This window comes from Perissodus microlepis, chromosome 11, assembly GCF_051167445.1.
Source record: "Perissodus microlepis isolate ML-2025 ecotype Zambia chromosome 11, ASM5116744v1, whole genome shotgun sequence".
Classification (NCBI taxonomy): domain Eukaryota; kingdom Metazoa; phylum Chordata; class Actinopteri; order Cichliformes; family Cichlidae; genus Perissodus; species Perissodus microlepis.
This window is the reverse complement of record NC_140471.1, coordinates 25,978,013-26,001,585: the sequence shown is the minus strand read 5'-3', so window position 1 is coordinate 26,001,585 and position 23,573 is coordinate 25,978,013. Positions and strand designations below refer to the sequence as shown.

The following is a 23,573-nucleotide window of genomic DNA, read 5'->3' as shown; positions in this document are numbered from 1 at the left end:
CTTACACCTAAAGTTCAGTTCTCATAAATAAACATATCTCATCTGTCTGTGCACAAATAACCTTGAGTGTCAAAAACAGTGCTATATGTTTCAATATGTCTATTTTATTGGGAGTTAGGTCAACAAGTTTCGCTCTAACTTAAGCTTCTTCCTTTTGGCTTCTCTCGCTGTTTGAAAAAGGTATACACACTGATAGTGTTGCATTTATAGAGCGTGACTTTGGATGTTGTGATACACATGACCACTAAGCATTGCAAAATACAACATTGCATGGCACTCTCTTGTCATTTGCATCAAAGAAAGTCTACATCAGACTGTGGGGGTGGTGGGTGCGGCCTTATCCTCAGATATGTTTTGCAAATAGGTAGATTGAGAGAGGTGGAATTAGCTTTGAATGGCTCTCTTGTATTTTAATGTTTCAAAGACACGAGGAAAGCACAGTAGTTCTTCCTGCACGAGGTTAATGTGTGTCTCTGCTCACTTGTCAGATGTAATTGAAGGGAACAGCTTATGAAAATGAGGTGGCAGGGACGAGGTCTTTAATTAGATCATGGACAGAAATGAATTAGAATCACCACTCTCATTACCCACAGCAAAACTGGAGCAGCACAACAGTGAATACAAAAAACTTTAATATCTTCGAGGTTGTGTTAGAGTGTAAACTGGGTTTTAAGTGGGACTAGTGCTTTGTCTCGTTGTGCCACACTTGCCAAACAATAATACATGAGGACATTGAATTTCTGTGTTAGTAAATGTAAGGCTTATTTCCTTCCAGATCATTATTTATTAATAGTATTATTATACTTGTGAAAGGTCAAGCTTTAGCCTGCTTAGGGGATGAATAATGCAACATAGAAAACTGAGGACATCTAGTGGTGAGTCGGACAAATATGATAATTAGAATAAAGTTCTTCTCCACATATTTGACTTTCAAATTAGTATAATAGCTATATTTTTTATTGCTTTATTTTAAATAGTAATCACTACTAAGCATGATAATATCTCACCACAGTAGTGGAGAAAATTTGTCAATTTATACAAAGACAAAAAAAGATTAAGAAGGCTTTAATAATCCAAAATCATTTTCCTGATGATTTTTAATTTCTAGTTTCAAAAAAGGTGCAGCTGCACTGACCTTGAAATGCTTTACATTCGCCCCAGTGTGTAGACTCGGGCATAAAAATTCGACCGTAGTTTAATCTGTAAGGCAGAGTTTCTCCGCAGTTCAGCTCTCTCATTGGTTAATCCTGTGTGAGCGGCGCCCAAGGTCTGCCTGAGCAAACAAAAGGAAGGAAAATTTTCTTACATTACGAAACGGAAGGACGCAAGCTGTCTGTTGGAGAAGAGGCTCAACCAGTCAGCGCAGCCTGTCATACACGTGTTTGCTGTACTGCAACAACGTGGGCTTTCTTTACGAACAGAAAGAAATTCGTTAGATAAACACTACATCAAGGTATTTCTGGACACTTTGCTATAGCCGTTTGGTGAGTTTGTATGGATTTTTTTTATTGACGCTGTATCTCGGAAAGTCGTTTAATAGGTGAAGAAAATGCCGCTAACTTGGTTATTGGTGTCCCAAAATTGGTTATAACCAGTTAACTGATATAATAACATGATAAATATGACATTTTTCTTGTTGGATGCTAATGAATGAATAATTTTTTTTGTCTCTGTAAGTAAAATCCGTAAGCCAGGACTTCACACAAGACAGTATGGATAATGTTAGCTGGGTTACGACAGGAGAAAACTAATCAACCGACCAGTTTTCCTCTGTGAAATATGTATGTAGCAATCCTTTAACGACAAATTACCTGCGGCTAAACTCAGTAACCCGCGAAAGCTCTCAGGAGCCCCTCTGGAGAAGTTACTCTTGAGCTCTTTTCCCCGCCAATTTAACTTCATACATTGTCAATAAAAACAATAACAAAAGTTAATGATTCACTGCGTGTTTCACACCGGTGTAATTCGATCACATGTTAACACATTCTTAGGTTTTACAATTTGGATTTACCCACTTGTGTTCGTACAGTCTCACTGTAATGCATAGGTCCGAACAATGTAAACAAATGGATGTAAACAAAGGGTTAGCCACACCTCTATAAGGAAAAACACCATCATGCTGTCAGTTTAATCAAACCATGATACAGACAGACTGTGCTGTTAAGTGTTATAGCTATAAATTTACTGAGCACATAGCGAAATTTAAATGTTGGTGCAGGGCAAGTACCTTGTTAAAATAGACAGTTTAGGAGTCATTCTGTGCAGGGTTTTCCTTGAATCTGACCCCGCCCCCAACGAACACACACACATACGCACAAACAAAATGATCTTTCTCTTGTCCTAACTTCTAGATAACTAGATTAATAAATATAACATATTATTTAACAAATATAACAATTAAAATAAGTTGTTGTTTTTTGTTGCTACAGAAATGTCTTTTAACTGTTAAACCATTTACTTAACGTCAATATATTTAAAGGACAGTAAGGGTGTGTCCCACAACTTATGTGCAGCCCTTGAAACCTGTTTGAGATGTTTTGTTTTCTTCCGATCTTGTTTGACTTGACTGAGTGATCAAGTCAGTCATTCTGACAGATGGAAGCCTGTTACATATTACCAAGAAAGAAATTCCTTTCAATTCTGTTTACTTCCTTTATTTTTATAACTACATTTTCGACTTTTATAGTCCAATACATTCCACAGCTTGGGTCTTTTTCTGAGAAAACACAAATACTAGCACTGATTTGGTACCCTGTTGTGTTTATGTCGTCATGTACAAATAAAAATAATGTATTTATTCAGCCATATAAATTAAGTCTTATCTGAAATTAAATGCTCAGTATGAGTTTGACTATCCTTACCTTAAAAGAAGGCCAAAAATGTATTAAACAACATTATTCAATTCTACTTATTTAAGTTCTGGAGTATTGGTGACAGGGTCGTGTCAAGCATAGCATACAGCAACTAAAATATCTCGCTGGATAGCGGGACATGTGTTTATTTATTTTCCCCAAAAACACTATAGAAAATTATAAAATAAAATGTCTTTTTTTTCCACTTGAAAAGGACCCTTGGGACTTTTAATACTATTTGTCTACTTGAGTAAATAAAGCTTGTAAATGCCAGTATTGCTAAGAACTTGTCCTAGAAATGTAAAGTACATTTGTAAGTCATTTACTGGATTCCTGTTTTCTGTGTTTAGTCTTAGATGCCACTATGAAGTACATCCTGGTTACTGGTGGCGTTATATCTGGTATTGGTAAGGGCATCATTGCCAGCAGTGTGGGAACAATCCTTAAGTCCTGCGGTCTTCATGTCACAGCCATCAAAATCGACCCATATATCAATATTGATGCTGGAACCTTTTCACCCTATGAGCACGGTAAGTAATTTATAATTTACTGCTTCTAACAATGTCCTTGTCCTCAGTCAATTGCCATCAGCAGTTTGATTCAATTGTTTGATGGAGTTCTGTGGTTAACATTTGACAAGAAGTGCTGTGGGAGCGTTAGAGCCTTTAAGGTAGAGTGGTGTGGGCTCAGGTTTTTTCCATACAGTGTACAGTCACTGACTATTTTTCGAGGTGCACCTGTTTAACTGATTGCCAATGGAAGTGTAAAATCAACCAATCACGTGGCAGCAACTGAGTGCATTTAGGCATTTAGATAGGGTCAAGATGAGCTGAAGAAGTTCAAACTAAGCAGCTGAATGTGAAGGAAAGGTAGATTAAGTGACTTTGTACGTGGCATGGTTGTTTTTGCCATCTGGGTTGGGATTTCAAAAACTGTTGATCTCTTGAGATTTTTTATACGGTGTTCCCAAAAAAGAGAAGATATCCTGCATATTTGTGTGTTTGCAACCACAAACACCTCATATACAGACCACCGACAGTTGTGAATGTCTTGCAGCAGCATTTTTAAGCAAAAGCAAGCATTGGGTTGTACTGCTAGTGATGCATTAATGGCACTGCTTGCTTTTCCAACTTTTTATTGAACACACTAAATTTGGGAATGGCATCATTCATAGCTCTGACTTTGGAGGCAAATGGAACACAACATTAGTTCACTGTGCCAAAATCACAGATCTCATTCCAATAGAGCACCTTTGGGATGTGGTGGAATAGGGAAGTTGCATCTTGGACGTGCAGTCAACAAATCTGCACCAAAGTAAGTCATGCTTTTATGTCAGCATGGACCAAAACCTCTGGACTGTTTCCAACACATTGATGAATCTGTGCCACTAAGAATTACGGCAGTCCTGAAGGCAAAGGGGGTTCCGACACAGTATGAGCAAGGTGTACGTAATAAAGTGTCAAGCATATATCTATTTGTTATGTTAGTAAGCGGGGCTCAAGTGGGGCTCAGGAAGGATTTCTACCAGGTGAAAAGCTACTATGAAACAAACTGTGTGAAAACACTGATGTACTGTTTGTCTTTTCCAGGTGAAGTGTTTGTTCTCGATGATGGTGGGGAAGTGGATCTAGATTTGGGTAACTATGAGCGTTTCCTGGACATCCGCCTTATCAGAGATAACAACATCACAACTGGAAAGATCTATCAATCGGTAATCAACAAGGAGAGAAAAGGAGACTACCTGGGCAAGACTGTACAAGGTTGGATATTACTGTTTACATAACTGCTTTTATTGCCAAAACAGGCCTTAGGAAAGCGGATTTGACATGTGTGCATGCATTTCTCAGGGTTGAGTTATACAATGCAAATGCACAGATAACTATAGCTAAAATTTTTCTTTTCTTTGTCAGTGGTGCCACACATCACAGATGCTATTCAGGAATGGGTAATGAAGCAGGCAACCATTTCAGTGGATGAGGACGGTGTGGAGCCTCAAGTTTGTGTCATAGAGGTAAGCTGGGATTTATGTTGTTGGCCAAGGTGACCTGTAGTGTAAATAAATATGCTGCAGTGGGAAGTATCTTATTTACATTCCCATGGGTCATTCTTTAGTCTAGTAGTTCTCAGACTTTTAAAAAAATAATACTCCACTTCAGAAGTGGAATCCTTGTTGAATTTTTCTGAAATAAAGTAATTATAATATCTACAACAAATGTATTTTTCACATAAAAATGTATCATTTTCATTCAACTTAGTTTCATTTAACATTTTTCAACTGGTCGTCCATGCCCCACTTGCGGTAGCTCCACACCTCACAGTCTGAGTACCACCGCTTTAATCATTTGTGCAATTCTGTTTTTCTAGTGATTTTGAGAACTAGACGACATTTTCCAAAAGGATTGAAAAAAAAAAAAAAAGCTTGTTGCCTGAAGCGATAGCAAATATTGGCACCATTCAGCAGCAGGTCTGAGAAATAGCTGAACCCGAACAAATGAGTGTCACTGTGATGCACCAAAAAAAAAAAAAAAACAGTAAAAACTGGTAAATAGAGGGATTTAAAAAATGATTTGCTGTTGAAAGGTTGTAAAAACACTGGCTCTGTTTCTACCCTTGGGAAATAAATGTTTTATGTATTTTTAAAAAACAGTGTTAAATCATTGTGTTATAAATCAAGTGTTTATTTTACAGTATGTGCTGCAGAATTATTTCGTCTTTAATATATTTGCAGCTTAAAAGAGTCAAGTTCTCATAAACCAAGTTAAATTATTATCCTGCCTCTAGCAGTTCTTTCTATACAGCATACTTCAAACCAGCGCTGGCAGTATTATGGGCTTGGTACTGCTGACAGTGTGCTGTATTTCCCAAGTCTTTCCAAAGTGCTGAGGCTCAGCCTGTGTATTCTTGCATGTAATTCTGTGCTTTAAGCTGGTGTTTTGTGTCCACAGCTAGGAGGCACAGTGGGGGACATCGAGAGCATGCCTTTTATTGAAGCTTTCAGACAGTTCCAGTTCAAGGTGAAAAGGGAGAACTTCTGCAACATCCATGTCAGCTTGATACCACAGGTATGGTTTGCTAGTGACCATGCACAACCAAGTAGTGTTAACAGATATTGTAGAAAAATTGATTACCTGTAAGATCACCAGATCTAATGAATAATTTGAAATATTTTTGTTTCATTAGTCTTAAATTCATTCTTTTGGTAATTGAAGGAACATGGTATTGAACGGGGGGGGGGAGATAATCACTTCGGACTTATATTGCACGGCCATTTATGCTTTGTTTTGTGTGGATGTATCTTTTCTCTAAAGCCCAATACCACAGGGGAGCAGAAAACCAAACCAACCCAGAACAGCGTCCGGGAACTCAGAGGGCTGGGATTGTCTGCAGATTTGGTGGGTAGTCAGATTAAACTGATTCTTATATCTGCAAGTCAAATGGGTGTACTATGGGTGATCTGCTAACTAGTGTGAGCATTAATAAAAAGTAAAGAGCACCAACACCGAGACTGCACTAAGCGTTAAAATGGCTAACTTGAATTAATTTTACAACTGCGTGCTAAATCAATAGATGAACTGTTTTCTGTAGGATTGATTTGGCAGATTTTTTTTTTTACCACTATTATATCAGTATCATCTGATAATGTCTGTCACTGGATTGGGGGGAACTCACAGGGATCATTTTGTGAGGACGAAGAGTCATATGAGATGTGAAATGCCCAGTTTTAGGTTTTCTCAAGTCAGTTAGCACAAAGAAGCTGGTTTAAACTGAGAGTGTACCTCTCAGAACTTGTCCTCATTCTTCTGATAAAGCCATCCTTTTGAATCACATGTTAATTTCATTATGTACACAATCAAATAAAATTTGGAGTGTATTAAATCGTAAACACTCAAGTGTGCGCTCTGGCATTATTTTGTTTGTATACATTATCCTGATATATTTGTCCTTCTTTTGGCAGATTGTTTGTCGCTGTACAACTCCTCTAGAAACATCTGTCAAGGAAAAGATCTCCATGTTTTGTCATGTGGAGCCCACACAGGTGACATATTGTGATTTCCTGTAAAACTGTAGGTAGGGTAGGCTACTTATGTTAGTTATGAGTTAGTACAGTTCTCATCGCTACTCACATCTACTATTTCAGATAATGTTGTCATATATTATAAGTAGATATAACATTATATAATAATTTTTTATTATTAAGTAATTACTTTTTGTTGCTATGATATCATTAGATTTAGATAGATGCTGACCTCAGATGTGGAAAGCATATCCTCTCATCAGCCACTTTGTTAGGTACACCTGCTCAGGTGCTTGTTTGAGCCAAGCATCAGAATGGGAAAGAAAGTTGATGTGACTTTGAAAGCTGATCTACTGGGATTTTTCATCTCCAGGTTAATTCCAGAGTTCGGAGAAGAATAGACAGACTGCTTTGAGCTGGTAGGAAGGCAGCTGTACCTCAAATAACCACTCGTTACAACCAGGGTATTCAGAAGGGGTCAGAATGTGGTGTAGAGAAATTGAAAGCGTGGATCCATCCTACTTTGTATCAACAATTCAGACCAGCGGTGATGTTGCAAAGATGTGGGGGATTTGTAACATTTTATACCAAGAGACACTCTGGTCCTTTTGATAGCTAAGGCATACCTAATAAAGTGACAGGTCAGTGTATTAAAATGGTTTAAAAAAAAAAAAAGTAGCAGATGTCAACAAATAACACGTCTTCTAATTCCTTTCAGGTGATCTGTGTCCACGATGTCTCCTCAATTTATAGAGTTCCTCTGCTGCTGGAGGATCAGGGTGTTGTGAGGTACTTGTGCGAGCGGTTGAACTTGCCCATTGAGATGAGACCAAGAAAGATGTTCACAAAGTGGAAGGAGATGGCTGACCGGTAGGAAAGAGTATCTCAGCCTTTAACTATTTCTAATTTTGTCTTGAACAGGGAAAACTAGATACATTCATTTAAGGTACAAAAAGGTGGACTTGGCTGCTATTTGTTTTGGACTGTGTATTTCGAAGCCTTGAACATCCACAATGCTATTTTTTTTGTTTGTTTGTTTGTTTTTGCTCCTTGCTTGAGACATAACCTCAAATACAACACAAAAAAGGACTCTGTGTGTTTATTAAATTTAAAACTTGGTGTCAGACTTTCCTTAATGAGGAAACTGAATGGAGGAGGAAAAAATGTAGATCATCCAGGCATGACCTTTTAGTCACCATTACACTGCTAATGAAAAAAAATATTATATTCACTTCATGAACATAACATTACTAGACAAGTAGGCGTGACAGATTCAATCTAAGTTTCAGAACCTCCTAATACGTCAGCAATATTGATGCTTGTTATGATTTTGGTCACAAAACGTTCCCTAAAGAATGCTGACACCAGAAGCAGATTTATTTATTTATTCTTTTCCCAGTGAGTACAACATACTGAGCGTTGAGGTAAAACGGGTAGCTGAGGAAGTAATCATTCAAAAAATGCACCAGATTCTGTACTATAAATCATCTCCCTCTCTTTTCAGATCTGACCGTCTCTTGGAGCATGTTTCCATAGCCCTGGTGGGAAAATATACAAAGTTAGCTGACTCCTACACATCTGTTATTAAGGCCCTAGAGCACTCAGCCCTTGCCATTAATCACAAACTAGAGGTCAAGGTAAGGAGACAACTCTCTTCTAATTTCTGAATTTTGCATCGCTGTTTTCAGTTTGGACTGTTTTTAGATAAACTTGCTATACTTAAATAAAACCTCACATATTTCTGTATTTGTACAGCCTGTTGTTGACTGATCTCTATCCAGATTACACTGTTTGTTGTTATTGCAGTACATAGACTCTGCAGATTTGGAGACTACTACCCTGCAAGATGATCCAGTGAAATATCACGAGGCCTGGCAGAAACTCTGCAGTGCTCAGTGAGTAGACAAAACAAGGTGAAAACACGCTAATAAGTGTGGATAATCTTGGATAATCAGCAGCTGTTGATATTAAAATGTACACTCTGGTGATACAGTATTATAGTTCGTGCAGCTATGGTAGTAGCAATATTGCAAATGGGTTAAAAGAAAAGTCCTGCTTGTCTGTGGCTGTTTCAAAAGAAGCAGAAACAGGGTATGCTACAAGTTGGGGACAGCCAAAAAGATTATTGTATTACCGCAGGGGGTTGTTTTGATAAAGGAAACACAATTTAGGATAGTGTTTTTTTTTTCTTCTTTCTTCTTCATCTTTTTGAAGAAAAATGTCACTAGTGTGTCTTAATCAGATACTATCACAAACGAAAGCTTTTCTAATTATGTTACTTAGTTCACTAACCATATGATACTGAATTATCTTACATTGGCTGTACAATACCAGCCTGGCATTTAGCTTTTTTTAAGTTTTCCAGAGAGAGTGACACAAGGTTTAAATAGATTTAAGTGGTTCTACATGTGTCTGTGAAATCTCAGTGAATTGAGCATTGATGGTCTTTTCTTTCTTTGCCACAGTGGTGTCTTGGTGCCAGGAGGTTTTGGTGCAAGAGGGACAGAAGGCAAGATGGAGGCTATTTCTTGGGCACGGAAACAGAATAAGCCATTCCTGGGTAAGGGAGATGTCAGGCTATGCTGTATGTTGTGTATCATATTATATTGCAGTTGGACGTAGTTTGAGCAGTTATTGAAAGACAAATAGGGGGAAACACATTGAGTTGATTATAGATATAGACTGAGTCTAAGCAGATACTCTGTCCTACACACCTTAGTGCTGGGTGGTGTAGAGGATGTGCTGGGATGCTGTTCATATATTTTATGTATGATATGAATTTTTCAAATACCGCTTACACCAATGAAAAAAACCTACTGGGGTTTTGTTTCAAGGTCTTGTATTTGTTTTGGCTGCTGAAAACTCTGTGGTGCATATTGAAAGGGTAATCTGTATTTACTGCACACTTTTCTTTACTGACAATTAATCATATGAGGTAGCACTTAATATCCAAATTCATTACATATAGTCAGTGATTTATATATTATATAAAAAGATGTTGTTTAATATTTAGAATTCCACTGGCCTTGTTCTTTGCAGGCGTTTGTTTGGGCATGCAGCTGGCAGTGTGTGAGTTTGCCCGCAGTGTTCTTGGATGGGAAGGTACGTGATTGTTTAGTTCTGCTGAGGACACAGCTAAGAAACATTTGCTTCCAGTGGTTTCTAATTTAATGATGAATAAGGCTTCCACCTATTGGAAAGCTGATTTGTGCTCAGATCAGTTCATCTTGTGTTTTTCAGATGCCAACTCCACAGAATTTAATCCAGAATCCAAACACCCTGTGGTATGTTTTCTTCTTTGCTTTTTTTACCATGCATTTGTACCATCCATTATCAGTTATATAATCTTGATTTGATCCCTACAGGTAATTGACATGCCAGAACACAACCCAGGCCAGATGGGTGGGACTATGAGGCTGGGAAAGAGGCGGACGATTTTCTCATCCAGCACCAGTGTGCTGAGTATGTATCTCCCTGGATCAAATGATACCTGGACTTCTTCTACCTAATTACTGTTGATAAAATATTTTTTATTCTTCCAGGAAAGCTATATGGAGATGTGGAATATGTTGACGAACGGCACAGACACAGATTTGAGGTAGTGATCCAAACAAGGGTTTAAAGGTTTTTATCATACAGCGAAAAGTGTGGAAATTATTTTGTAAATACAAAGTTTATTAAGAAAAATGTATTGTGTGCAGTATCTTATCTAACTTTGAGATTTGATTTGAGCATTATTTTGTTTTGTTGGGTCCATGGCTTTTCTTCTAAAGTACTGCAAGAACTAAACAAAAAATAAAACCCTGAATCACAGAATCTTATTGTATTTCAGGTGAATCCAGAGCTGAAGCATCACTTTGAACAAAAAGGACTTCAGTTTGTTGGTCAGGATGTGGAAGGAGAGCGAATGGAAGTCATTGAATTAGAGGGTATGGGGAAAGCGTGTTTGAAATCCAGCACCCACCGGCTTCTTCTAATACATACGATTCTTGAACACGATGTAGAGAAATCATGTTTAATCCCAAACTGTCCTTCGTTATGATATCAAACATTTAATCTTTGTTGTTTAAATGAAGTCTGAGGGAGCAGAAACATGTGCAGTAATACGCAATTTTTTGGTTTCAGACCACTGTTACTTTGTTGGAGTGCAGTATCATCCAGAGTTCACCTCCAGACCTATCAAACCTTCTCCTCCATACTTTGGTCTCCTGCTGGCCTCTGCAGGAAAACTCCAGAGCTACCTGGCCAAGGGCTGTCGCCTTTCTCCACGGTAAACACCAGCACATCAATCACTTACCAATCCAAAAGTTATTTAAAGGAAATGAAACTGCAATGGTGACAGTCCAACAGTTTCGAAGTTCGAAGATAACTTCCCAGTTCGCTTATTCCATCACGGTGTTTCTCCAACCTCCAAACAGTTGAATGTTATTTCACCTTGCTCTCATTTTTCATCATATTTAGCTTTGATGACACTTTTAATAAGTAATCTGAGTGGTAAGCATGTGAAAAAACTCCTACAAAGAACCTACAACTTGATCAATATTTAACATCAGTCATTAAGCATTTTGCCCACACATATTATATCTGCATTTAAAACTGATGCTATGTCACAACAATTCCCGCAGTTACAGTAAAACTGTCCCTATAATGTCTTGCTGATGTAATAATCTTATGAATTTACCTTTCATTTCAGGGACACCTACAGTGATCACAGTGGTAGCAGCTCTCCCGACATGGACATGCGTGAGCTGAAGTTTCTGTCTTTGTAGAAATAATTTTTGTGTATCCTGGACCCAGGAAATACCCTGACTGACTCTGCACAAACAATCTTTGTATTACTCTGTATTTTTGAATTGTTAATACTTTATTGTAATAACAATTTATAATTTATGTTCTTCAAATATTTTGCCTACAGCAAAATATTAAAGATAGTGAATTCTGTTTATTTTAGTGTTTTAAAGTTGCTGCAAAAATCAAGTATTAATAAAGGTTTTATGAGGGAACTCAAAAAAATGTTGCTGTAATGGAACTTGTTAAAAAAGAATACACTAAGGTACATGATTAAAGGGAAGATATCAGCCCATCAGTATAAAGTGTACCGCCTTTATCATAATGATGTTCTGGTAAAATATTGAGAAGATGTGTATTTTGGAGTTTTTCAGAGAAATATTTTTCAGAGACTTTCTCAGTTTTTTGGAATTGTAGCATCTGAGAAAGGGTTAGGTGGGATTATATATATATATTGGGAATTACTGATATATTTACCTTTTTAAATTGTTGTAATTGTTTGTCAGTTTTTTCATCTGTATTTCCCCCATAGTTTAATACTGGTTTGGTTTTAAACAGTCTTTCTCTGTATTACATCCAAATCTGTTTGGACATGAGGCTGTGACTCTTGGGTGAAAATGTGAAATATTCTGCTCTGATAATGTTAAAGATTTAGGAATGAATCAATCACATGGATGCAGGCTTTTAATTTCTGCATGTAAGCTGTCATTTGAAGACTCGCTCACTTTGGAACACCATTAGTTTGTGAAGCCCTAAAACTGAACTGACCAGTTCAGGTTGCACAACTTTTGCCTATGACCAGGAAACATGATTGCCCTTTACTGCTATTTCTGACTAAGAACTGTTTAAATTGAAATATGCTGATGCACAATCATCTGACAGCTGGGGAAATTTAAGCAACCTTTGCGACAACAACAGAATAAAACTAAAACTACGATCTCAAATGGATCTTGAAGAATCAGTAAAAGCATCTAGTAGGTTATCACTATCAAATGTCCCTCTTGCATTTTCAGTCTACTAAGTAACATGAGATCCCATTGTGTGACCCAAATGTACTGAAATGCCTTTTATTTATTAAATTTAGATGCATGTGTTATGCAGCACGTCTGTTTATTTGTATTTTTTTTTGGGGGGGGGTCCTGGAGAATATTACCCCTACAAGCTGTAAGTATGTGTGAATGACTTTTCATAAATATGCTGGTGTTACAACTGCCTAAGGATGGACTCATTATCCTACTAACCAGGACAGTGGAGAGGAAGCTTGTTGCTCTCCATGGTGCCTTCATGTAACTTGAACCCGTTCCATCACTGCATAATGTTAAGAGGTCACAGTCACTTTACATATAACTGTGAGACCAGTTTGGCTTTCCCAGAGGATAAAAAGCGACATTGTTATCAACTTCCCTTTTCAGATCTTCGCTGCACATACGAGATCATAAAGTGATAAAAACTGTTGCAAATAGTGTGGCAACTGTTAGAGTTCCCAACAGTCACCCTCATTTTGTATGTTTGTTGATGATGACGTCCCTACTGGCTCTCAACTACAGGAAACTGCACAGTTTCCCCTGATAAGTTTTTTTTTATGCAGCCACTACTTCCTTAAACTTCCCCCTTTCCCACATCTGGCCCTCCCTTTGTCCTTGTGCTCTTGCCCCTCCTTTAGTCAAGTATCAACAAGCAACCTTTAGAAGTACACGCCCCTGCAAAGCCACAATTGTGTACAAGCTTACTGTACTAGTTAAGATCAGCAGCTCAAATGGATCCACTTTGTGGGGCAGATTTTTCTACATACCTGCCCTCGTAGAGGATTTGAAGAGCCACCATAGGAATGAGAATGAGAGCTGTACTGCAGTCACAAAGGGAAAGAAGTTTGGGATGGCTGCTGCATTGGTAGTGAGATTAATAAGGAGTGGCTTAATGCCTGTTTCTCAACATTTGGATTGTCAGAGGTAAGAAAGCAACTGGTGGTAAGTTTGTGTGGTAGATAGTCTCCATGAAGTTATGTCTCTTTCTTTCTCTTCAGTCTCGGTAATCAATCACTATATTTGCTTTTAACCTTTTCTAATCTTTGTGACAATCTGTTTTTCTCTTTCCCAGAGCTTGTGCACACCTTCATATCTCCAAAAGCTGTCATTCCTGTCTTAATCTCTTGTAACTGCCAGCAACAATGGACCTGACTTTGTGGCAGTACCAGTTCAGGATCATCATGCTGGGCGATTCAGCTGTGGGAAAGTCCTCCCTACTGAAACGCTACACAGAGGACTTGTTTATGGAGTCAATCAACGAGACAGTAGGTGTTGACTTCTACGTTCACTTCCTGGAGGTGGAACCGGGGGTCCGTGTAAAGCTGCAGTTCTGGGACACAGCAGGACAGGAAAGGTTCAGGTATGGATGATCTTTGAATAAGATATATGCAGTCTACAATGATATGAGCTTTATGTTGGAATCCAGGTAACATTTATGTCGTTTTTAATGCATTAGGCCACATTACAAGGACCCTGTTCAAATAATGAAAATTAGAGACACTTTAGTTGTGTGCGACAAATGAACTAGGGCCTATTCCGTTCACAGTAAAGTTGTTTTGCTTTGTTTACTTTCTGCTATGATTGTGTATCCACCCTGTCAGTGTCACAAGATAGGTGTGTACTGTGTACAGAAGTGCAGTTTGTGCAATACTTCTAAATTGAAGATTGAGCTCTTTTAAATGTAATATTTTCCAGGCTCGGCGTATTTAATGAAAGAACTAGGAGAAGCATGCTTCATTCTGTCTCCAAATCCTTTATTTTCCAGTTCTCCAGCTGAATGAACTGAAACAAATTGCAAACTACGCCTGTTTGCATTTAACTTCACTCTGGATGGGATCTATAATCCCATTAAGTGAACCAAAGTTTAGATGTCGTTTTCACCACCTGACAGTTTAGATGACCTTTGGTTCAATAAATCAGGGGGAACTGTTTGTATGAATGCTTGTCCAAAAGAGCTGAAGTTATACACAGCAGCTGTTAACTGCTCATTAGAACAGGACATAAATTTTGATTCTGTTTGCCAGTGTGGGTTTTTCTATCTCTCTTAAGATTTTTTACCCCTTTGTCTCACTTCTTTCCTCAGATCAGTGACCCGCTCCTATTACCGCAACTCAGTTGGAGGCATGCTAGTGTTTGACATCACCCATCGAGCCTCCTTTGACCATATTAAAGACTGGCATGCTGAGGTGTGCGAGCGAGTACAGCCACATAAGGTTCTGTTCATCCTGGTGGGTCAAAAGAATGATCGAGATGCTCACAGGGAAAGGGCGGTGAGCCGAGAAGAGGCAGAGAAGCTGGCCCAGCAGCTAGGAACGCCCTACGTGGAGGCCTCTGCAAAGTCTGGGCAACATGTAAAGGAGTGCTTCGAGCTCCTCACTCGACGAATCTACCAGGGACTATTGAGTGGAGAGATAGAGCTGCAAGAGGGCTGGGATGGAGTCAAGTGCACTGCCCCACAGGCGCTACAGTTACAGCGAGCCAACATGCCTCAGCCAAGAACAGCAACCAAGGACAAGAAAAAGTGTTGCGGTTAAACTGTGGACATGTGGTGCCTATCTATGTGAACTCACGTGACTGTAAAAGCAATAAATAACTGTGAGCAGGTTGGATCGGTGGTGGCATATTACTGTAAGGCACAAAAATCATAAAACACGCTGGTATGGAAAGTATTTTTGCACATTTTTTGTGAAGATGAATCTTTTAGAACTATAAGATGCTAGTATTTTATTTTGTGTTGGCTCTGTGAAATAAAATGGGGAAATAGGTCAGTTTAGTGTTTCATTTTTTTCTGTAACAGATATTTTTACACTTTTTGCTTTTTTGCCATCAGCAGGTCATGCGCTCGACTCCTGTTGTATTGATTATCATTTAATGAGACTGAACTTTTCACTGTAAAGCCCAATAACCTTTCCGATCTTGATATAGCTTCACCATTAGGTTAAAATTTAAGTTTGCTCAATGTCACTTGTAACACTGAGCTCAAAATATGCCTTCCAAAGTACTCAAAGCTGCTAGTGAAGCTGTGGACTTTTAATAGAAAAATCTATATTCTGTATTTATAAGAGAAATATGGTAATTCTCTCTTTAGTGAGATGCCAGCTCCACAGCATATTACGCTAATGGACTTCTGAGGTCATGGCTAACCTCAGTTCAGCTGGGGCAGAGGCTGTAATATGACAAGTTGTTTGTTCTTTTCTCTAATTTGTCTAATGGGTGCTAAAGATGTAATTGTGTCAGAGTCACAATTATTCAAAAGTGAGAGAAGAAATGAACAAATCTAAATTATTGATTTCTCTACCTCGAAACCCGTACACTGGTAAAGTGGTTCCACCGGCTTGAAGGTTGAGGAGGCAAGGTAGTCTGCACAGCTCGTGTCCACACAAAGACATTACAAAAAGCGGTTTGCAAGCAGGTTTATGACTTTGAGGGGTCAAAAGTGATAGGATTGGAGCCACTGCTCCACAAAGGTATTCTGTATTTTCTTTTCAATTTCTATATTCCTATATTGTTTGTTCTGCCAGTAACTGGCAGCTATTAAGGTACTTGGTCCCTTGGTTCAGATTACAAATATTGTCTTGAGCCTTCATTTGTCTCTTCAGTTATTCTTATGAGCCTGAACAGTTGTCTTGTAACATGACTAGTAAACATCCTGTGATGAACTGGTTGTCTGTAGGTGTTTCTGTAGAAATTCATTAAACTCTCAGGTGCATACATTAAATTGGTGTTTTCCCCCAGTGTCTCTGCAACTAAAACAAGGTCATTAAATGATGGCTGGTAGCCATCTGCTGTTTCTGAATATCTTTCTTTATCCTTGGTTGGCTGCAAGTATGCAGGAAGTCCATTTAATCACATCTGAGCCTTTGTGGTGTATTAATGTAATACATAGTGTGGCAATTTCACATCTACTAGGTAGCTGACTAATAAATGTGAAACAGCATCCCAGATAATTAACATATCCATGTAATTTGACCAACTTAAGTCTGGCAATACATACACCATACTCCAACCTTCCGATTGGTAATTTCAGTCATTAATTTCTTACAATGGCAATTTCTTCCATCTGAAGTTTGTCTTATTTGGATGCAATTTTCCAAAGTAAACAAAAGAAAAATTAAAAACCAAAACAATATGGTAAAAAATGTGTTAAGGTTGGTGTAGTAGTTTACACCTGAATTAACTACAAAAACCTATAAATAAGTATAATGATAATCATTGCACAAATTGATTCAATAAAAACAGAGGAGTCCCAATCAGTCATTTACTTTACTTGCAATATATCTAATCTAATGATAAATCTCTAATGAGAAAGGTAAAACCAAGTATTTTAGGAAGGCACGTGAGTCAGGTAACACTGACAACCAAGTAATGAACGATACCAAGAAAGTATTTGAGTCATTTTTTATTGACAAAGATGCAATGGAGTTCTGCCAGGTTTAGCTTAATGGCAACAATACAGAATCAAACATACAAAGACCACTATTGTGCAATGACTCTGGCAAAACACATAAAACTTACAGAGCTATGACAATGAAACATTAATGTCAAGAAAAATACATCCACCAATACCACCTCTCTATTTTAGTCAAAAAAAATAAACAAACAAACAAAAAAAACATCCCAGTTGACAGGAAAATAAAAGAGAATGAAAAAAAAAATAACCACAATAGGTACATCTTAGTCGTGCTACTTTTTGGTTGTCTTGCGGATCAGCGCCATTCTCTGAAATGAGAATAAATGAAAACAATTAGGCCCAGTGTTCATCATAATACAAACCAAATTAACCATACTGACAAATATAAGATCAGCAGTTATTCTACCATTTACAGTAATCTAACATGTGCAGCAGAGGCAATCGCTCACCTGTTTGTGGGCCTCTGTGGTACAAGCCTTCTTGAACGGCCGGATCTCATCTGAGCCATAACCAGGAATCCACATGTTCCACTGGCGCTCTGAGAAAAGCAATGCACAATGGCAGCAGGCCACAGACTTTAAAAGGCTCATCGGGATTTACAATAGATATTGATATCGAAGTGATCATATCTGGCAAATAACCCAGTCTATAAAGGAAAGATCTAATTTCCATCTCATTTTCAAAAATTGTTTTTTTTATTTATATATATATATATATATATATATATATATATATATATATATATATATATATATATATATATATATATATATTTTTTTTTTTTTTTTTCCTTTCAAGGCTTTTACAGTAAATAATTTTAACTCCCTCTGTGATATTCAAACTTATCACAGAAAGCACAGTTTACCTAACATTTATCTGAAACCATCTACAAATATTAAATTAAGTTCTTATCATTAATATAATTTAAGTGATAAAAAAATCTATTCATACCAGATGTTTTTTATGCATATAGAGTCTGCTAAATCACCTTGTGCTCTCAAAGTAACAACAAAATTTGAATATAAATAGCCAACAAATGATAGCAGCAAATAAATAATTCAAATCAAATTCTCATAAGGCATGTAGCACTGAATTAAATATAAGCCTTGATAATATTTCTGTAAACAGCTGCCAACCAATAACTGCAGAATAAACATTCTTACGTTTTTTGTGAGAGCTCAAGGCACACAGTACAACCTGACAAAATAAAGAATGACCCAATCATTCAAAAATGTCACAAGCAACTTACCTAGATGTAACTGAACATCTTTCACCTCCAAGGTGTTGGACTTGCGGTGGCGTGCCAGCTGACATGCTGCCGTCACTACACTCTCTATAAAATCATCCGCAATTTGTAGCAGCATCTGAGAAGAAAACAGGGATTTTGAAAACCAGACAGCGAACTGAAGAAACCATCTGTTTCACTATAGCTTGAAAACCATCATATTTTCAGCTGTTAACAGCATTAATAATAATAATAATAATCTTTATTTATAAAACACACTTAAAAACCAAGGGTATGCCAAGGTGCTTAACAAGTAAGATAGAGAATAGGAGGAGGATAATAGAAATAGGACCAAAGCAAGTACTAAGTATGCAAGCAGGTAGCTGTCACTGATACATAGGAAAGCAACAGGTACAGAGCAAACAAGAATTTAAATGAGCATAAAAGTGCATAATATAAAATCATAAAAGAAATATTAACTAGAGGGAAAGGCAAGATTGAATAAGTGGGTTTTTAATCGTGATTTGAACAGTGCAATGGAATCAGATGCGCGGAGGTCGAGAGGAAGGGTATTCCACAGTACCGGGGCAGCCAGAGCAAACGCACGGTCAGCCGAGATCTGGGTTGGGTAAGAAGTAGTTGAGTGGCAGATCTGAGTGTTCTAGCAGGAGTATGTGATTTGAGAAGTTCACTAAGATAACTTGGCGCTAATTTATTAATAGTTTTGAAAGTAAGGAGTAATATTTTAAATTGAATACGGTACTTTATGGGCAGCCAATGCAAGCTAGCTAGGACAGGAGTAATATGGCAAAATTTCCTGGTACCAGTCAAGAGGCGGGCTGCTGCATTTTGGACTGTTTGCAGTCTAAGAAGAAGAGAAGAGGGAAGACCGTAGTACAAAGAGTTACAATAATCCAACCTGGAGGTCACAAAAGCGTGAATAAGCTTCTCCAGGTCCTCATGTGGAACATAATGTCTCGCCTTAGAGATAAGGCGCAGTTGGTGGAAGCTAGATCTCACTACAGCAGACACTTGCTTATCGAGTTTGAGCGAGCTATCCAGCAGTACACCCAAGTTACTGACATAATCACAAGAAAAGCTAGCAAAGGAACCCAGGGCAGCACAGAGTTGGGCATGAGGGATTTTACTGTTGAACACCACAATCTCAGTCTTCTTATCATTTAAAACGAGGGAATTACTCAGGAACCATTCTTTGACCTCTCGCATGCATTCTTGAAAGTAGTGCAGGGACACAGCAAGGTCGTCAGTAAGTTCAAAATAGATCTGTATGTCATCGGCATAACAGTGGAAGGCGATATTGTATTTTTCAAAGATTGCGCCTAGAGGGAGCAAATACAATGAGAAGAGAATAGGGCCTAAAACATTAGGCAAGTTTTAATTGCAAATGATGAAAAAATATGTAAATGTTATTCAATACAGAGAAGATCAAAAAAATCTTGCACAATTTATTTAAACTACTGACAAACCTCCTCAACGTCCTCATCCAGCTGCTCATTTGGGTCAATCTCTCTCACCAGGTCCTGCAGCTTTTTCTTACTTAGCACCTGGGAAAAAAAAAAAAAAAGATGCATCCATCATCCTTTAATAAAAGCTAATGGGTGCAGTTGTGTGGTCTGCATAATACCTTAGTGATAGTAAGAGATGAAAAATAAAATGAAAAAAATGAAAAAACACAATACAACACAGTTTTCTCACATTTAAAGCAAGGAGCCATAAGTTTTGCACTGATATTTTCATGATATTTCAAGTAAAAAACAACAACAAAAAAACCCCAAAAAAACAAAACATAGAAAAAGAAAGAATCTTCATGTAAAACAAAATACACTCTCAATCTTTTGCATTTTAAGAGGTGAAGTCAGTAAGTTATTACACAGATCCTGGCCTTTGGTTCTACTAAGCAAAAAATTAACTAACCTGAGAGCCTTCTGGACTACTTCTACCCGCAGGGCCTGGTGGCAGACCCTTAACCACTGTCACAGTGCTGTTAGCCATGCTGGTGGCTAAAGGAAAAGCAGAGAGACTCTGAAGCGTCACTGCGGGGCAAAACAGTTGTGGCAGGTCTCTCTCGAACCCTCAGCAGCAAGTTGAACTCAGATGTGATGAATTACCTCTTTACCAGGACCACAGCCGTGAATCTGAAATTAAAAGTCAAAAATTAGCGTTACTACAGAAATTAATCACAGGCTGATCAAGCTGTTTAGGCTGAATGTCAGGACATTCATAAAAAACACTTGTATCATCGTCTTCTTTACTAATTACACTCAAAAATGCAGAGTTTATGTCTTCGAAGCCTCTCAATTCTCAGAGCTTGAAAAAGGGGCCAACTGTCTTTGGGTTTGTGAAGCCAGACCTTCCATTTAAGAGGCTTCTTCAGTTCTAAAGACAAATGGTGGGATGTCCAGGTATTTAACCCGTACTAGCGATCATCCCCTTTGGAGGTGGTCCTTAGAGTCGTTGACAGACTACTGATCATGAGCCAAAGTGTCAAAAAAAGGTGTAGGTCATTTCCATCACTGGGGGATAAGGGCAAAACTACTCTTGCCCACTCCATCATGTGACCTATTGAGGTTATGACCATCTACACCCACTGTGAACGACCATTATTGATATAATTAGATTGTCAGGTATCAACAAACTGATGATGATGATAATGGCCCACTCCTTTACTCACACCTTGGTTCATGTGATGAGTCACATTATTAATAGTGGGTTAACGACTCACAGGACCACGTAAAGGGGAAAATTCCTTGGATTTCCCACCTTTGCTTTTTAAAATTGAATAAGCCTCTTGGATTAAACGTCTTCAGAAACCTAAAGAAGTCCAGTTGCTTTCTTTATTAAAGCTCTCAAGACTCTCTTGGTTTTAAAGTAAAAAGTAACACGGAGTTTTACCATAAAACGGTGCTTTATATTTACAATAAAGGGCCTTTTAGCGATAGTTGACTTTATTTATTGTTTACAACATTTATTAATAACTCTACTTCCTTTACAATACCGAAAGTATGCATAGACCCAAGCCATGCAACTTAGCCGACAAACAATGGCATGGGTTTACTGAAAACATTAATCGAGTTAGTGAAAAATACGACACTCAAAATATAAAAACAACAGATCATAGATTAATCATGGCCGTGGAGTTTCACCGAATAAAACAAACAATAAAAAACACACCGAAGTTTGCGCTAACATTGGTGCTAAAAACAATAGCGGCTAACGTTAGCACCGAATCCGGTGGAGAATCGATATGGAGGCTAAATCTTAAAACTGTGCGTCAAATTGTCAACTTACTCAGTTAAACAAGCACTATCTGTCCATCCTTCGGCGTTGCTGTGATGCCAAATTTGTTGTTTGACACAAAAATCGTCTCTCACTTTCCCCTTTGGGTAGCTGGAAAAATAACCGAGGTTCCCTTTCAGTACTTCCGCTTTGTTGATCTCCGTTTCCTGTGGGCGCCGCAGCCCTGGGTCCTCTACTTTGCCCTCTGCTGGATGTTTCGTGGAATTACAACAACAAAAACTCGGATTGATCTTTTAATAAAGAAGCGTTGCTTTCTTTAGTATCTACACGAGCTAATTTTACTAAAAAAATAAAAGTTTACATGCTTCGAACAATAGTTATAATTGTTAGTTATAATATATATAATAATATAATAATAATATTTTCATCACATAACTTATATACTTAATTCCTTTCCCTTCTGGACAATACAGTGCAAAAGTCTTGAGTCACCCATATTTTTAAATACATATTTTTATTCTATTTATTATTCATTATTACATTATGTTTATATATTTTATATTCTGTTCTCAAGGAATTGCTTACTTGTAATTCTTTAAAATTTAATCGAGCAATAGTTCTCTCATTTTCATTTTTTTTTAGTTCTTTCTCATTCGTTTTCACTTCAATCATTGCACCTGAACATTTTCAAATGATTATTGTGTGCTTGTGTGTTTGTTTTGGTTTTTATTTGTTTTCTTTTAAACTATTAACACGGATATTATCATTGAAGCAAAAAAAAAAAAAAGAAAGAAAAAAGGAGTTTTTCCTTTCCATTGTCCCAGGCCAAAGCGGTTGTTCATAAGGGGTCATCTGATTGTTGGGCTTTTCTCTGTATTCTCTGTATTATTGTAGGGTCTTTACCTCACAAAACAAAGTGCCTTGAGGCAACTTTTGTTTTGATTTGGCCCTGCAGAAATAAAACTGAATTGAAGTAAAATATCAGATGAAACTGGACAAGCAGAAGACAAAAGAAGAGGTGGTAGGTCCAACAAGCTTACAGCATATGAACAGTATCTGAAAGTCATGTCCTCAAGAAACAGAAGTCCAGCAAGAGAGATGTGTTTGGAAAGATGTATCTGGACCTTCAGTTGAACCATCTACTGTTCACTGAAGCCTCGTCAGAAATGGTCTCAGTGAAACAGGGGGAAAAGGCTGAGGTATGACAAATTACACAAAATTTATACTGAAAATCAATGACAACACGTCTTATAAAGTGATGAATCAGAATCTGAAAATTTTCATTCCTCGTCAATATGTACAGTGGAGGTCAGGAGAGCGATACAGCAGTGAGTGTCTCAGCCATCTGTAAAACATAGTGGATGCTCTGTCACGGTTTGGGGCTGCATTTCAGCCAGTTCGTTTGGGGATTGTATGAAAACTGGTGGAATTATGAACACAGAAAAGTAGAACACAGATTTTGATCCACCATGCAATACCATCTGGAAAGTGTTAGCAATTGATCTCAATCACACTACCAAATGCAGTGAAAAGCCCACCATAATAGAAACACAAAGAACAGAGTTCAGGTTGTGTTGAAGAATAAAGAAGGAATGTGTTTAATTTTAAAAACTCTGTTTTTGCTTTATTTTAATGTATGTTTGTACGTTTCAATAAATCAACTGCACCTCTTTCCCATTTTCCCAGCAAAATATAAAGTAATGAGGAGTGGCTCAATAATTTTATAAGACACTGTAGTCTCTCTTTTTTTTAAGTAATATGTTGTTTCAAGGCCAAAAATTTAACAAAACATTTCTTTGTTGTTGCTTTTTACTTTATTGGTGTTTTTATTCATCCGCAGTGAACAAATACACAGTAATCTCAAAATATTGCGCACAATATCCCCAAACCCCATGAATGTCCACTGCCCATTTACACCACGGTCTGTAAAGGCCACCATCGCTAATAATAACAATAAAAAACATGCAATAAAAACATTAAACCATGAAGTGTTTGACAA

At 37.7% G+C, this 23,573-nt stretch overlaps 3 protein-coding genes across 4 annotated transcripts; 2 read left to right on the top strand and 1 right to left on the bottom strand.

Moving 5' to 3' along the window:
- Positions 1 to 1,345: 1,345 nt before the first annotated feature.
- Positions 1,346 to 12,755, top strand: LOC146378028 (CTP synthase 1-like). 2 transcript variants are annotated; one of them, XM_084943677.1, is made up of 18 exons: positions 1,346 to 1,484; positions 3,203 to 3,382; positions 4,442 to 4,612; positions 4,763 to 4,863; positions 5,798 to 5,914; positions 6,161 to 6,244; positions 6,808 to 6,888; positions 7,586 to 7,737; positions 8,372 to 8,504; positions 8,674 to 8,762; positions 9,333 to 9,427; positions 9,907 to 9,969; positions 10,108 to 10,151; positions 10,233 to 10,329; positions 10,410 to 10,465; positions 10,700 to 10,796; positions 10,993 to 11,137; positions 11,561 to 12,755. In XM_084943677.1, the coding sequence occupies exons 2-18, from the start codon at positions 3,217 to 3,219 to the stop codon at positions 11,634 to 11,636; spliced, it is 1,767 nt and encodes a 588-aa protein (XP_084799803.1). In that variant the 5' UTR covers positions 1,346 to 1,484; positions 3,203 to 3,216; the 3' UTR covers positions 11,637 to 12,755. The 2 variants fall into 2 exon arrangements, with proteins under 2 accessions (XP_084799803.1, XP_084799804.1); XM_084943678.1 differs by having other exon boundaries at positions 1,347 to 1,453.
- Positions 12,756 to 12,802: 47 nt separating this feature from the next.
- Positions 12,803 to 16,740, top strand: rab42b (RAB42, member RAS oncogene family). Its single transcript, XM_084943679.1, has 3 exons — positions 12,803 to 13,604; positions 13,753 to 14,040; positions 14,764 to 16,740. The coding sequence occupies exons 2-3, from the start codon at positions 13,823 to 13,825 to the stop codon at positions 15,212 to 15,214; spliced, it is 669 nt and encodes a 222-aa protein (XP_084799805.1). The 5' UTR covers positions 12,803 to 13,604; positions 13,753 to 13,822; the 3' UTR covers positions 15,215 to 16,740.
- A 324-nt stretch (positions 16,741 to 17,064) lies between these two features.
- taf12 (TAF12 RNA polymerase II, TATA box binding protein (TBP)-associated factor) lies at positions 17,065 to 21,788 on the bottom strand. Its single transcript, XM_084943680.1, has 6 exons — positions 21,626 to 21,788; positions 20,252 to 20,472; positions 19,804 to 19,881; positions 18,341 to 18,455; positions 17,541 to 17,629; positions 17,065 to 17,399 (listed from the first exon to the last, which is right to left on the bottom strand). Exons 2-6 carry the CDS (start codon positions 20,327 to 20,329, stop codon positions 17,364 to 17,366), a joined length of 396 nt encoding a protein of 131 aa, XP_084799806.1. The 5' UTR covers positions 20,330 to 20,472; positions 21,626 to 21,788; the 3' UTR covers positions 17,065 to 17,363.
- Positions 21,789 to 23,573: the final 1,785 nt, after the last annotated feature.